The sequence below is a fragment of the Gymnoscopelus microlampas genome, assembly GCF_963454915.1.
Source record: "Gymnoscopelus microlampas genome assembly, chromosome: 24".
Classification (NCBI taxonomy): domain Eukaryota; kingdom Metazoa; phylum Chordata; class Actinopteri; order Myctophiformes; family Myctophidae; genus Gymnoscopelus; species Gymnoscopelus microlampas.
In genome coordinates this window covers 34,304,290-34,318,614 of record NC_139961.1, presented here as the reverse complement: position 1 = coordinate 34,318,614, position 14,325 = coordinate 34,304,290, and the positions used below count along the sequence as shown (strand labels likewise).

Below are 14,325 nucleotides of genomic sequence, written 5' to 3'. Positions count from 1 at the left end.
CTGTGGAACGGTCTATCTTTAGGTTTCTGACATCTTGTAATGTGTTTCCTCCATGCAAGTTCTCCTCTCTGTTCTCCCCCCATGCTAGCTTCCTCTCCTCCCCCTCCTCCTAGTTTGCTGAAGTTATGTTTTTTTCCACTGGCCTTTCTGTTGGCAAATAATTTAGAGGGTTATCACTTGGCATGCTAACATCACACAGCTGTATCCTGAGTATCCATGTTGTTCAGATATCAGTATGGTTATATAATAAGAGTGGAATACTATTAATTACTGTATTTATTCCAAATTAACAGTTTGTATCAAAGTTTCCTTCAGTGTGTTACACATATGTGAAATATGGCACACATTGGTTTAATAACATTAAACTGTTGATGAATGCATCAAGATCTGTGCAAAAATATTGTTTCCATTCATATTGAGTTGTATCTTCCAAACGCTTTAATAATATCCAATCAGTCAGTCCAGTCAGTCAGTTGATCAAAGCTTGTACCTCCTTAATACCTTTAATTGATTTTTTTTTTGGCCATCATGGTTCACATGGTTGGATCATGTGTATAAAATAATATTATATTAATATCATGTTAATTTCTTTCTCTTGAAAGGGGGTGTGTCGTACAGACCAACGCCCGTCGTTTTCTTAGCCAATCAGAGAAGCATGCTGAAAACAAAACACGGAAGTGAGACAAAACTGCGCAAGTGGGGGTGAAGAAACTTTGATCGTTTCTCCAATGCAGGCCAAATAAAGTTATTGTTTAAAACAGTTTAAGCCCGTAAATCCATGATCCCTGGACACTGGACAGTGTGGACACCTTCACTTGTCTCAGATGGCTTCGTCGTGGCTTCACGTTGCGTGGCAGCTGGCCGTTGCAGTCCTCTCCATCACTGTTGCCATCGTTGGACACAATCAAGGTATAAAGACAGTATTAATCACCACATGTTTGGCCTGTTTTGCTACAAAATGATCATCATGTCATTTACCAGCCCTGAAACATGATTGTCATATATCATATGACAGTCATGGATGAACTTCAACCTGGTGTTTGCACTTTCTCCCTTTTTGGTCCATACATCTACATAAACGTTCAGATTTCAAATATAAAGTGCTTACCCTATGGCCAAGGATGTTGCAATTACGTACGGGCCCTCAGAAGTACCCGTATCTTCCATATTGTTCAATAAAATGCATTTTAATCCGATCGGTGGCCATTTTCTCCGTATCTTCTCCATATGCTTTCAACTACGCGACCCTATCGGTTGAGAGGTGTATTGCACTCTGATACATTATAACCATGAGAATAATGGCCACCAATTGGATTAAAATGCTTTTTATTGAACAATACGGAACATACGGGTTTGTCTGAGGGCCCGTACATAATTGCAACATCTGTGGCCATGGGGTAAGCACTTTATATTTGAAATCTGAACGTTTATGTAGATGTACAGACCAAAAAGGGAGAAAGTTAAAACACTATTTTGAAGTTCATCCATGACGGTCATGACAGATCACCGTCTTGGATCCATGGCTAAGCCACATCATGCAATGTTGTTCTGTTCACATGATTTTGTATTATTTATGTATTATGTGGTGGGCAGATGGAGCTATGCTGTATTGATTTCAATGTATTTATGTATTTTAAGTTTGTATCACTTATAAGTTATAATGCCTTTAATGGCACCATTATGCTTAATTTCCGCACGCAGCAGTACCTGTGGAAAGCCTGGTTTCTATTTGTTCGCTGACTGCTCAGATCCGGGCTAGAGCCCGCCTACTGTATCCGGTCATTTCCATAGGCTTATATGCGCAAGCACACACACCGTTTCCGTATCCGCTTTAGACCGGATATTCAAACGTACAGAGAAACTACCCCAGTCTATACATTTAAATGTACAATGTGTTGGTTGGTTGGTGGTGGTTGTGTAACACACAGGGTTCGTTCGCCTGGCCGCTGCGGGTGTGCTGTCCGCGGCTGCGATGATGCCTCTCCTCTTGAGGAACTATCTCATAGGAGACAATCAGCGGTCCGTCGGCAGCCTGTTGAGTCAGTATTTAGCGAGGAAAGTGATTCTCTGGCTGGGGAAGCGACAGAGAGGCAAACTAGACGCCGACACGCTCAATGTGAAGCAAGTTCAGGAGGAGACCCTGCTGAAGCGCTTGCGTAAACACGAACGCACGTGTTATGGAGAGCAGTATGATTTCTGCTCGATCAAAGGTAAAGAGAGAACTGAATGTTTCATTTATGTATTTATAAGTTAGCAATATTCTACAACACTGCGTGGAAAAATGCAGGGGACCAGAGCTAGTGGTATGCACAGTTGACCTTCATCATCTGTGATGTAACATGAAAACAAAGTAGACTGTGGGTGTGCGGCTTGACTGCATAACCAGCAATACATTATTCATTGGAGTGGAGAATAAGATACAATTCAGATTCAGAATAGTAATAGAAATTATGGAAGTGACATTGTATTAAAATCACTTTTTTCATGTAATCACTTTATTCAGTGATTCAATCTTTTACATTTCAAGGACTCCCATTCTGATATGCATTAGGCCAAGGATCCTCATTTGAAAAGATTTGTATCTTCTCTGCTACCCCCAATCTCAGAATATTTTTATTGTTAGACTTGATTTGGTCTGTAATTGGTTGAGAACCTTTTCTGTCTTTGACACTGTAGAGTTTAAAGTGACACTGATCAAGCTAGCTATTCTTTTACATTATTTAGTTGTATTTACTTGAACTTGTAATGATGTACCTCTAATAATGGTGAAGATTAAGGAGCTATCAATCATTTAGCTGGGGACCCCCTGGAACCCCCTCAAGGTCCCCCTGGGGGTCACCGGACCCCACATTGAGAACCACTGATTACAATATATCAAATATAGATAGTAGTTTAACTTTTGAACGAAAAGAGGGTCTTAGGTTGCACTTTGGCTAATACGAATCACAACATCCGGTGCTGTCATGTTGGCATCATTTCAGACAGCGCCACCTTCAGGGCGCGTCATCCTGTCACCACTTACGAACACTACCGGGAGCTGATCCAACGCATCGCTGCCGGGGAGGAGAACGTGATCATCGCAGGGAAGCCCGTCATCCTAGCCATGACGTCCGGGACGTCGGGTGCCAGTGCCATGCTCCTCAGCACCAAGGACACCAACACTGAGTTCTTCTTACAGGTGAGTCGGAAGCCCCAAAAAGTGTTGTTCTTTTCAGATTAGAGCCCGGCCGATGCCAGAGTTTTGGGTCCGATGCCAATCCCAATTTTGGGGAGTGTTTACTGTTGAGTGAGAAAACAATGTTGCACATTAAGCTAATCATCTGGGGACCCCCCAAAGCAATTTGGGAACCCTCCTGGATGTCCCGACCCCCAGTTTGGGAATCGCTGTCCTAGACCACCAATTACGGATGTTTTGATTGATATTTTGTCAAAAAAGTGCAACATTTTTTAATCGATTTGAAAATTTGATTTAAAGATTCTATTTCAGAATAACATTTTTGTTGTAGGCAAAGAACAGAAAAACTTTAAACTTAACTTATTAATATTCAAAAGCCCAAATTGATATGCATTAAGCCAGTCAACTGATTGTGAACCAGGGACCACCACTCTTACTAAGAATCAACCTGGGGACCACTGTTGTGTTGGGTGAGGATATATGGGGCAAGATTAGTTAAAGGTGGGTTGGGGTGGCCCTTGAAGATTGCTTGAAATATGCCAGTGGTCCAGAGCTCAAAAAAGGTTGAGAACCAACCACTGATCTATTCCTCTTACTTTATCCAACCTTCCATATTAAACTCATGTTAGCTGATACTATACTGATTTGTAACATTTATGAGTAAGCAAACACATGTCATTAAATGGCCACATTTCATAATAATGATGACACTTTACCTTCTTGACATTCTAACTCATTTTTCTGTGGAATTTCTTGACCTCAGACTTCCCAGTAACTGACTTCATTGACTCGTCATCTTAGGTCACCAGGTCATTTAGTGCACTGCTTCTCAAATAGTGGTCCATGGACCACTAATGGTCCATGGCATGATTACAGGAGGTCCATGTCTGTCTTTTCTCATAGGGATGGTCAGGGAGAGTCTCATGTCATTTTCTGACTCCAACCTTGCCCTGTATACATACAGTAATACTGTTATATAATACTAATATTCTTCAGGTATGCCAGTGTGGCAATACCACTTTCACAGAGATACATTGTTACAAAAGGTACATTTAATTGAGCTTTTACTGTCCGAAAACTCATCCAGAACTTCACCAGGGACTGTGTTTCATGTCTCTTGAAAGAGTCTGTGGACAATGAGCTGATCCTCCTCTGTAGTAAAGCTTGAAGTACTACAGGAATTACAGGAATTGAAACACAAGCCGCCTCCAATGACCACTGATAATGTTTTGAATTCCACTGTCCTCCTATCACACAAATACCAAATTTCTAAGTGTGTCCAAAATAAACCAAAATAAAATGATGAACAGAAACAAAATCTTCACTTTATACATTAATGAATGGATGACCAGGGACCACATGAAATACCTTCAAGGACCACCTGTAGAAAACCTCTGCATTAAACCACAGACCCTATTCCGTCCATGTCATATGCAAACAAAAATAGCGAACGTGCGACGTGTTGTAAGCTTATAGATTGGCTATTTTTGCAATTTAAAAAATAGTGCTTAAGTGCTTAAAGCATTTAAGCTGGGGGACCGCTTGGAAGTCCCTCAAGGACCCCTGGGGGTCCCCGGACCCCACTTTGAGAACCACTGTATAGAACAATGAGCACTTTCCGAAGTCTTGAAAACGGTCCTGTAAACTATACCTTTAACTTGTGTGTGTGTGTGCGCGCGCGCGTGTGTCCTCCAGGGGGTGGCCGTGTGTCTGGATGCCATGCGGAGAGCGTTCCCTGCCACAGAGAGCCTGCAACGTACCACCAAGATCTTCTATACGCCCACATTTCGCCAGTCGGAAGCTGGCATCCAGATCGGACCCAACTCCTCCACCCCAGCCTCCTCCAAACACATTCTCAACCTATACACCACCCCCGCACCTGCCTTCGAGGTAGAACTAACATGACGTACGTGTGTGTGTGTGTGTGTGTGTGTGTGTGTGTGTGTGTGTGTGTGTGTGTGTGTGTGTGTGTGTGTGTGTGTGTGTGTGTGTGTGTGTGTGTGTGTGTGTGTGTGTGTGTGTGTGTGTGTGTGTGTGTGTGTGTGTGTGTGTGTGTGTGTGTGCGCGCACTTCTGTACACTTCTGTCTGTATATCTGCACACTTCTGTCTGTATATCTATATATAACACAATAGAACACATTATTCCATAGAGCTGCAGGTGAATAAAGTCAAGAAATAAAGCTATCAAACAGCTTTAAAACCGCATCACATGTGTTGAAATTCTCTGTTTTTCATCAATATATTTTCATTCCATATTGGCTATGGTATGGTAAAATATAGACAAAGTCAAGTTCAAGTTTTATTGTCTATATATGTAGCACTGCTAGCCGCCTTTGCTGATATATTGTATTTCATATACAGAGAAACACAGTCATGAGAAATGCATACAAAATATACGAGGAGTGTCTTGGATTCTTAATTAGCTAGTAATTAATTAGTCAACATATTATTCCTCAGAATTGTTATCAGTAGTGTCTGTTTCATGCAGTATCTTGTTTTGTTTTTTTGTGTCTTATTTCAGGTTCCCAGTGAGAAGGACACCCTCTACCTCCACCTTCTCTTTGCACTAAAAGACAGCAGTATTGGAACTCTGGAGTCCAACTTTTCCTCCACTGTCTTCTATGCCTTCAGTGCCTTACAGGTACAGTATAGAGATAAGGCAGGACATAAGGTGACGTTGTTCTGTATTTGAAAAGGTGAGCTGATTAAAAAGTTCCAAGACTTTCAAGAGGATCAGAGGTGGTGCTGTGTAAGGACTGGACCTGGTGGTCAATCAGCCAATCTGGCCTTTAAACAATTGAGCTCTTTTTCATATTTTGCCTATATTTAGGAGAAACCGCCGCACACTATGTGTCTCTGGTTCCTGCACCATGACAAGACTCTTTTCACACACTGCTGTTTGTTCAAGAAGTGTTAGTATTGTTAAAAATCCGATCTGATCTCGCCCTGTGGGATTTTCTTCTGCTCCTCAAAATCTTAGACAAAGCTGAAAGAGATTGGATGACTCCAATGTCACGTTAGAAGTTAGACAAATATCAGTTGAAGACTTCTACATTTTGTATTTGGGAATCACCTCAGGGAGATTATTTTGAAGGGAAAATAATGATGTTCATAATTATAAATTATAAATTGTTATCTGTTTTGCTTTGCCCTCACATGCTGTCCCTCCAGCCTTTCAGTCTGTGATGTAACTCCTACAGAAGTGTTGATTTCGTCGACTAAAACTATGACGAAAAATGTTGGTCGACGAAAACTAAATAAAAAACTAAGCTACGATGACTAAAGCTAAGACTAAATATATTGTCAATTTTGTCAACAAATAAAAACTAGACTAAAACGTTAGTGAGGGACTAGTGGAGAAGAGATCCAAAAAAGGCAAGACTAAAAGACAAATCATTTTATTATTTGAAAATAGCAGATCTGCGACGCGTTGTGAGCATGTAGATCTGCTATTTTCAGCATGCAACCAAGTGTAAAATCAGCCATTACGACGCCATCAAGGCACCGCCAAAATACATTTTAGTCGACTAAATCAACTGTAGATTTAGTCTATATATAGATTTAGACTATACTCTTATGATATTTAGCCGACTAAAACTAGACAAAAACTAAAACATTTCAGAAGACTAAAATATGACTAAAACTAATTGGAATTTTATTCAATAGACTATGACTAAAACCAAATAAAAATTTGCTGTAAAAATCAACACTGCCCAACAGGAGCGCTGGCAGGAGCTAGTGGACGACATCGAGCGAGGGACGGTCAGCAGCGCCCTGGTCCTAGAGCCAGGGGTGAGGGCCAGGCTGGAGGCTTTGATGAAACCAGACCTGGAGAGGGCGGCCCAGCTCCGGGCCCACTTCGAGGAGGGTTTCCGGGGCATCGCCAGGCGCCTGTGGCCCGACCTCCACCTGGTGCTGGCCACGGACTCTGGTTCTAACCAGATCTACGGAGAGATGTTAAGAGACCACTACTGCGAAGGAGTGCCCTTCTACTCGCCGTTCTACGCCGCTACTGAAGGTAGAAACCCATGCGTCACAAAAGTAACATGCAATAATGGTTTACTAAGTCTGGACAGTATCAAGATCACGGTTAATGGATAATTTAATACAGGGTTTAAGCTGAATTGAGAGATGTCACTATGAATAATGAGCAAGTCTAACCATTGATAACAAATGCATCCATGTGGGTTTTCGTGGTAGCAGAGCCGGACCACTACATAGTACACTACAGCAGGGGTTTTCAACAGGGGGTCCGGGACCCCTAGGGGGTCCTCAGAGCTACTATAGGGGGTCCGCCAAATATTTGTGATAGGATTTTGTTTTTTACATTAGCCACTTGAACCCTAGAATTCCTTTTCTGAGGGGAACATTAGCCAAAAATAGCAGATCTACAAGCTCTCAACGCCTCGCGGCGTTGAGAGCTTGTAGATCGGCTATTTTTGGCAAAGAGGCTATGGGTGTAGAGGGAAAAAAGAGCAGACTAAGTTAAAAAAAAAAACTTTAATCTGAAACAATTTTATACAATATAGAGTAGGGGGTCCCTGCTTCATCTCTCTCTCAGCTAGGGGGTCCTTGACCTGAAAACGTCGAAGACCCCTGCACTACAGTATGACCCTTGGGTTGAATCTGACCCATGGCTGGATATGCGTATAAAAAGGATAATTTGCTGGCACGTGGTACTGAACTTTTGGTCACTAGCTAAGTTGGACTCTACAGGTCTGTGACTCAGTGTATTTGCTCAGTCCATTTGGTTCCATTTGTACACTCTCAGATTAAGTCTGGGACTCCTTAACATTAAAACCACTGGTATTAATAGGTTAGAGAGGTGTGGGGTGTGGTGCTCCTTTTGCTGGTGTAGTAACTGTCTCTGGGGGCCCCTGCAGGTCTGATTGGGGTGAACCTGTGGCCCGAAGACGTGTCCAGGCGCTACCTGCTGTGTCCACGCTCCATGTTCTGCGAGTTCCTGCCCGAGGGGAGCCTGGACGAGGAGCAGCCCAACACCCTGCTGATGGACGAGGTGCAGGAGGGACACAACTACGAGCTGGTGGTCACCAACGCGTCAGGACTGTACAGGTCAGGACTCGCTCTGTCTGCAGCCCAACGGGAACAACTGTAGAGGCATCACAGGGTCTTGACCCATTAAAGCCGGGAACGCGTCTCTGTCATTTTAGATTTCTTCGGCTATTCAAAAATAGCTTGTAGATCTGCTATTTTTTGGAAAAATATTGGACATTTTGTGCAAATCTTTGAATATATATATCTTTTAAAGCGAACATTTTTAACTCAAATCTTTGCTTCTGGGGAATTCTACAAATATCTTTTATATCCTAACAGTTTTTTGAAAAAGAACGTCAAGGACCAGCCAAAATGATCCGTATTTCAAAATATTTTTCTTCCAGGGACCCCCAGAGTTAAAAATGTTCGCTCAAAAGAAATACATATTCAAAGATTTGCACAAATGTTCACGATTTTTCAAAAATAGCAGATCTACAAGCTCATAGCGCAGCACTGCTGCTATTTTTTGATAGCACAAAGAAATTACACAGATTCTTTCCCGGTCTAACTGGGGTAAACCGTGCATCACTTTTGGGTCCATAATTTGGGAGGGGTATGAGAAAGACATTGACAGCAAATTATCAAAAAATATCCGCTGAGAGTGTGCTGTTTTGTTTTGTTCATTTGTGTTACAGATACAGAATTGGAGACGTGGTGAAAGTGGTTGGTTTCCACAACCAGTGTCCACTGGTAGAGTTTCAATACAGGTAAGAATATGACACCCACGTTTCTCATCTAATGCACACACGCGTAAGCATCTTTTTGTTGGGTTACTCGCTGTTTGTTTTTGCCTGTCCTACCGGTGACCGCTTTAACCCATTGAGATCTGAAGCCGATTCTACATGTCTCCTAAATACGAACAGTTTTATGAAAAACGTATGTTTCTATATCAGTGGTGCTCCATCTTTTTCATGTCAAGGACCCCCACAATTATATGTATTTGGCCGCAGACCCCCATCAAAATATGTTCTTCCGGGGACCCCCCAGAAGCAAAGATTTGACTTAAAAATGTTCGCTTTAAAAAAATATATATTCAAAGATTTGAACACATTTTCACGATTTTTCAAAAATAGCAGATCTACAAGCTCATAGCGCGGCACTCGGTGCCGCGCTACGAGCTTGTATATCTGCTATTTTTGAATAGCCCAAAGTGTAAAATAATGCTTTTTAGCTCAAATCTAAAAATGACACAGTTCCAGGTCTTACTGGGTTAACGGTTGATTTCCTCCAGACGTGGTCAGATGCTGAGCGTGCGAGGCGAGAAGGTGTCTGAGGTGTTGTTCCTCGGGGCCCTGAAGGCGGCCGTGGCCCTGTGGCCCGGGGCTCAGCTGGTCGACTACTGCTGCGCAGAGAGCGGCATCCTGGGTAACTAGCGGCACATATTTTCATTAAAGTGGCAGGCAACAAGCGGACTGTGTGAATCGGAAACACATTTCTCTGGCCGATTACATTCATACATGTGAAAGAAATGTGTGTTTTATTGTCATAATGCACAATGCAATACAGCAGTAACAACATTGCAGGCGTTGGAAGTTTTGTATTCTGAGGATAGAAATAAAATAAGATAAGATACGAGCACAAAATACATAATGTTACTGTAGGTTATTCTGTTTTCTCAAGATATGTATATTATAATACAAAATTCGGGTTGTCTTTATAAGTGCACCCCACCTAGTGGGGCACAAAGGAATTGCAGGAGGGGCTCTGGTGGAAATTGAGTAGATTGGGAGAAATAAAGAATATTTTACATATCATTTCCAAATAGAGAATTGCCTTATTTTTTTTTTACATTTTTAGTAACATTGACCTATTTTTATTCCGTTAACTATCAACTTCCTACTGTATAGAATGCAGTAGTTTGCATGTTGAGAGATTTGTTTCTAATAAGTATTTATTGGAGGGGAAAGGGGATTCATAGGGATAAATACCTCCGTTATAAGGGCCTTTCTAGATGCCATGGTAGTGAATAATATACAACAATTATTGTTGTATACACGTAAATAGTCCACTGAATATACTGAATTCTGCACTTCTGCACAGAGAACATAGATTGGCGTACAGCAAGTGGACGATTACGCACCTTCATAATATACCTAATTTTCCTCTGATGTTGCAGGTGATTCAATAGGAGGCTCTGATCCTCATTACCAGGTGTTTCTGGAGCTGAAAGGAGTGAGGAATCTGTCAGAGGAGCAACGCTACAAGGTAAAACGTTACTCTACTTTAAGATGCCCTTTTCCTTGTTAAATGATGTTTGGTGGATGTCAGGTTTACTGACTTCTGCTGAAAAATAAATGTTTCAAATCCTCTTTATCCTCTTAAACCCTATACATTTTGTTGTACAGCAAATAGCCAATCGACAAGCTCTCAGCATGTGACACATTGTGAGCTTGTAGATCTACTGTTTTTGCTGAATGTTTGTCTATTTTTTTTCCCATATCTACACCTATTATGAAATGGTCTGAATAGGGATGCTAGGATTCATGTGGCTAATATTCTAGCCTAGTCTTCTGCGCAAATGAAAGATGACATAAGACACACAAATAGCCCAAACAAACGCTCACTGTCTGTGCCCACCACCTGTCCTCATCTCCAGCTGGACCAGTGTCTCCAGCGTGACTCGGCGGTCTACCGGTCCTTCCGTACCAAAGGCAGCATCGGACCCATGCGGGTGCAGCTGGTGTCCCAGGGCGCCTTCCAGGAGCTCCGCAAGCACATGATGTCGTTCTCCGACACGTCGCCCAACACGTTCAAAATGCACCGCGTGCTGCGCCGGAGGGAATACGCAGACTTCCTCCTGGGAAAGACCGTTTCCTAACGTTCCCCGTGAAAGGCGTCGGTAGGAGACCTGGCTTGTTCGCTGTAACTGTGAACGACGGCCGAGGGTATCGGGACACACCCAAAGAACACAAAATGGTGACTGTGTGTGTGTCAGTTTTTCTCCTGGTATAACCTCCAGGTATAAACGCACCTGTTGGCTGAAATCCTCCCACAACAACGCCTGAACAGGATCCTTTACAGGTGAATGACTCGGTGAGAACGTTAGTGGTTATGTGGTGGCGCTGGAGAGCACAGGGTTCACCGGTTTAAGCCAAGCAGGAGATGTTGCTGAACAAGAAAGAGCTGCCCATTGGCCAAGTTATCAGCAGTTGCACTCCCTAAATTATTTCTGACAAATGTATTCTGATAAATGCGCAGTATAATATTCATTAATTTTAGTGTAAATGGATACTTGAAAAGCGTCACTTGAATCAGGAGCCTAATAATTATATTAATCACCGATGCAGACAGAGATGTTAACTGTTAAACGTTTTAACGGTTGCCCCTCTAATTGTTTTATCATTTTTACGTGACAAAATGCTTTGTCTAGATTTTATCTGCTCTGAAGTACAGTCAGGGAATATTCTTTTGTCACACAGAACTATGGAGGTCAAAGTAATCGCTCCAGGCATGTCCTCATTACAATAAAAAGCATTGCTTTGACTTCATTTTGTGTCATGGGATTTATGAATCTATTTAATGACAGAACACCTGTGTCAACCTGTGTTCCTCAGTGGCTAGAGAAACACAAGTCAAGGGTCAAACGTATGACTTGTGCAGTTTATCAATTTGTCTCTTGTGTTAATTTTACCCATTCAATCCAGGAACGCATACTGTGTCATTTTAGATTTTTAGCTATAGCCCATTATTGTATACTTTGGCTATTCAAAAATAGCAGATCTACAAGCTCATAGCGCGGCACCGAGTGCCGCGCTATGAGCTTGTAGATCTGCTTTTTTTTTCTTTTCATGAAAATGTGTGCAAATCTTTGAATATATACATTTTTCAAGCGACCATTTGTAACAAAATATTTTGAGATGGGGGTCCGCGACCTTGATATGAAAAAGTTTGAGAACCACTGATATTATAGCAACATACGGTTTTCCGGCAGCACTTTTTTTTTTACTGATTTAGAAGACATTTGTAGATGCGTTTCCCGGATTGAATGGGTTAATCTTAGTGTGTCAAAAAAATGTACCCTTGAGATCCATTGCTGAGGGGTCCATTTCTTTTTTTAATTTACAGTATGTGTCATTGACCATAGCGGGTCATTCAGTGTGTGTCCTTCCTGTCCCCCTCCCTCACAGCGGCTAACAAGTCATCGGCGATCATGTCCACCCACATCGTGGCCTGTCTTCTGCTATACAGACACCGACCGGTAAGCCTGGCGCCGAGGGCCTCTTAAATCTTCTCCTCTCCTCTCTTTCATCTCCCACCACACAGCCTTCATCAGTCCCAAACTCGTCGCCCTCTCTCGTGTTCCTCCATCCCCCCCACCCTTCCACTGAACTCTCTCTCTCTCCCTGCACCTACTACTGCACACCGCTGCTGTCTGCGTACAACAGTGTTGTGCCGCTGCCCTCTAGAGGCACAGTGCTGCAAGTGCCTGACAGCGGAACACAATTGCTGAAATGTCCCATTGCTTGAAATAGGCTCTACACTTTTCACAGGTGTTACCAATGATACTAATGAAGGCTCTGTTCCATTTAGTTTAGCACAGTGGTTCTCTAACGTTTTGATTTCAAGGACCCTCATAACTCTGAGAGTGTACAAATGGAACCAAATGGACCCTTCCGGGTCCATTTGGTTCCATTTGTACACTCTCAGAGTTCCACCCCCTCAAGGAACCATGAGGGTCCCTGGACCACACTTTGAGACCCACTGGTGTAGCAGAGTGTTTCCAGTGAGCCAACATGCACAATATCATCAGCACTCTGACTCCGTTTGACCAGAATGGAACAGAGCCTTCATTAGTATCATTGGTAACACCTGTGAAGGAAGTAAGGAAGACGCCCAATTTCTTTCCAATATGGCTGCTGTGCATAGAGCCTATAAGACAAGGCCAGCACCTACTTTATTTTTACGTTTATTTGGAAGGGACCGCACATATTAATGAACGCCGCACATACAATGCTGTGTAAATACACCAGATTTAGGCAAGAATGCTCATTTCCATTCCGTAGTCCCCATACAGAAACAAAATACAAGCAACATTACAAAAAAAGAGCACATGTAAACATTACTGTAAGGGTACAAACGGAAGAGAAAGAACAACAGTAAAAAAGGCCTAGTTTTGACCTAAAACACATCTAAATATAGACACTCAAGAAAACTAGAACAACCCATGTATTGAATTGTTCCTCATGTCCTTTATGTATTTTTGCACATTTACATTAACCTTGACTGAGTAGAGAGGGTTGCATAATGTTGACACAAGTCGTCATCATGTCATATCAGGTCTGGGTCAGATTCAGACACATTTTTTACATGCTATATGTTAATGATATGATCCCCCTGCTAAAAGGATAGACACATAAGGATCAGACACATAGATCCGTGTCTGAGCTCTGTTTTTCTTTAGTTGGCCTCCAACATGTCTTTAACACATTGTCTGCCAGGGAAGTTTTAAAACGTCCTTTCAAATAAAATCTTTAAAAAAAAGAATTCCACAAGAGGGCGCTCTAACACTACTTAGGAATGATCCCTTGACTCTGAGAGAAGGAATGGACGGATGTGACGTCATCCCAAAAAAATGACACTTCCGTCCACTCCTATGTTATCAATCAGTTGTGGGAAAACACATGTAGCCCCACCCCCCAGACACCCATTGTTTACATCTGTGTACACACCGCAGCTCCCGTGGGTCTCCGTGGATCGTCAATATAAGGTTAAAAAACGCTGGCATGGGGATGAAAAACAATGTTTTAATGCTGGCAGTCAATGTGTCAATTGGTCTCCAAAATGTCTAAAAATCGCCTCCAATTTCTATTTATTGGCCTCAATAATATCTTTAATTGGCCTCCAAAAAGGTGTGTGATTACTGCAATGAAGTCCTTAATCTGAATATCATGGCTATGGTGGCTATGGTGTTTGCATGTCCATTTAATTTGAGTATGACCAAATAATTCTGTCCGCTGTAAACCCACTCATTTACCACCCACCTCCACCCCCCCGCTGTGCGTTGCAGGGCGTGGTTCTGTCCAAGCTGGTGGAGGACTTCTTCAACATGAAGGAGGAGATCCTCTCGCGGGACTTTGACCTGGGCAACTCGGAG

At 42.4% G+C, this 14,325-nt stretch overlaps 1 protein-coding gene across 3 annotated transcripts; it reads left to right on the top strand.

Annotated features, from left to right (window-relative positions):
* The first annotated feature begins 687 nt into the window (after window positions 1-687).
* On the top strand, window positions 688-14,323 carry LOC311040890 (GH3 domain-containing protein-like). Of its 3 annotated transcripts, none has more exons than XR_014600334.1 (13): window positions 688-909; window positions 1,929-2,210; window positions 2,982-3,178; window positions 4,871-5,065; window positions 5,698-5,817; window positions 6,897-7,194; window positions 8,060-8,249; window positions 8,867-8,938; window positions 9,463-9,596; window positions 10,348-10,436; window positions 10,828-11,252; window positions 12,359-12,429; window positions 14,239-14,323. XR_014600334.1 is itself a non-coding variant. In XM_084051271.1 (11 exons), exons 1-11 carry the CDS (start codon window positions 825-827, stop codon window positions 11,047-11,049), a joined length of 1,884 nt encoding a protein of 627 aa, XP_083907397.1. In that variant the 5' UTR covers window positions 688-824; the 3' UTR covers window positions 11,050-11,744. The 3 variants fall into 3 exon arrangements, 1 of the variants encoding a protein (XP_083907397.1); XR_014600335.1 differs by having other exon boundaries at window positions 10,828-11,264; XM_084051271.1 differs by lacking the exons at window positions 12,359-12,429; window positions 14,239-14,323 and having other exon boundaries at window positions 10,828-11,744.
* The last annotated feature ends 2 nt before the right edge of the window (window positions 14,324-14,325 follow it).

Excerpts from the sequence above, each read along its gene's own strand:
- LOC311040890 (XM_084051271.1), top strand. The coding sequence starts at position 825 with ATGGCTTCGTCGTGGCTTCACGTTGCGTGGCAGCTGGCCGTTGCAGTC. Across the intron at positions 910-1,928 it reads CATCGTTGGACACAATCAAG|GGTTCGTTCGCCTGGCCGCT; the intron begins GTATAAAGACAG and ends TGTAACACACAG. Across the intron at positions 9,597-10,347 it reads CGCAGAGAGCGGCATCCTGG|GTGATTCAATAGGAGGCTCT; the intron begins GTAACTAGCGGC and ends CTGATGTTGCAG.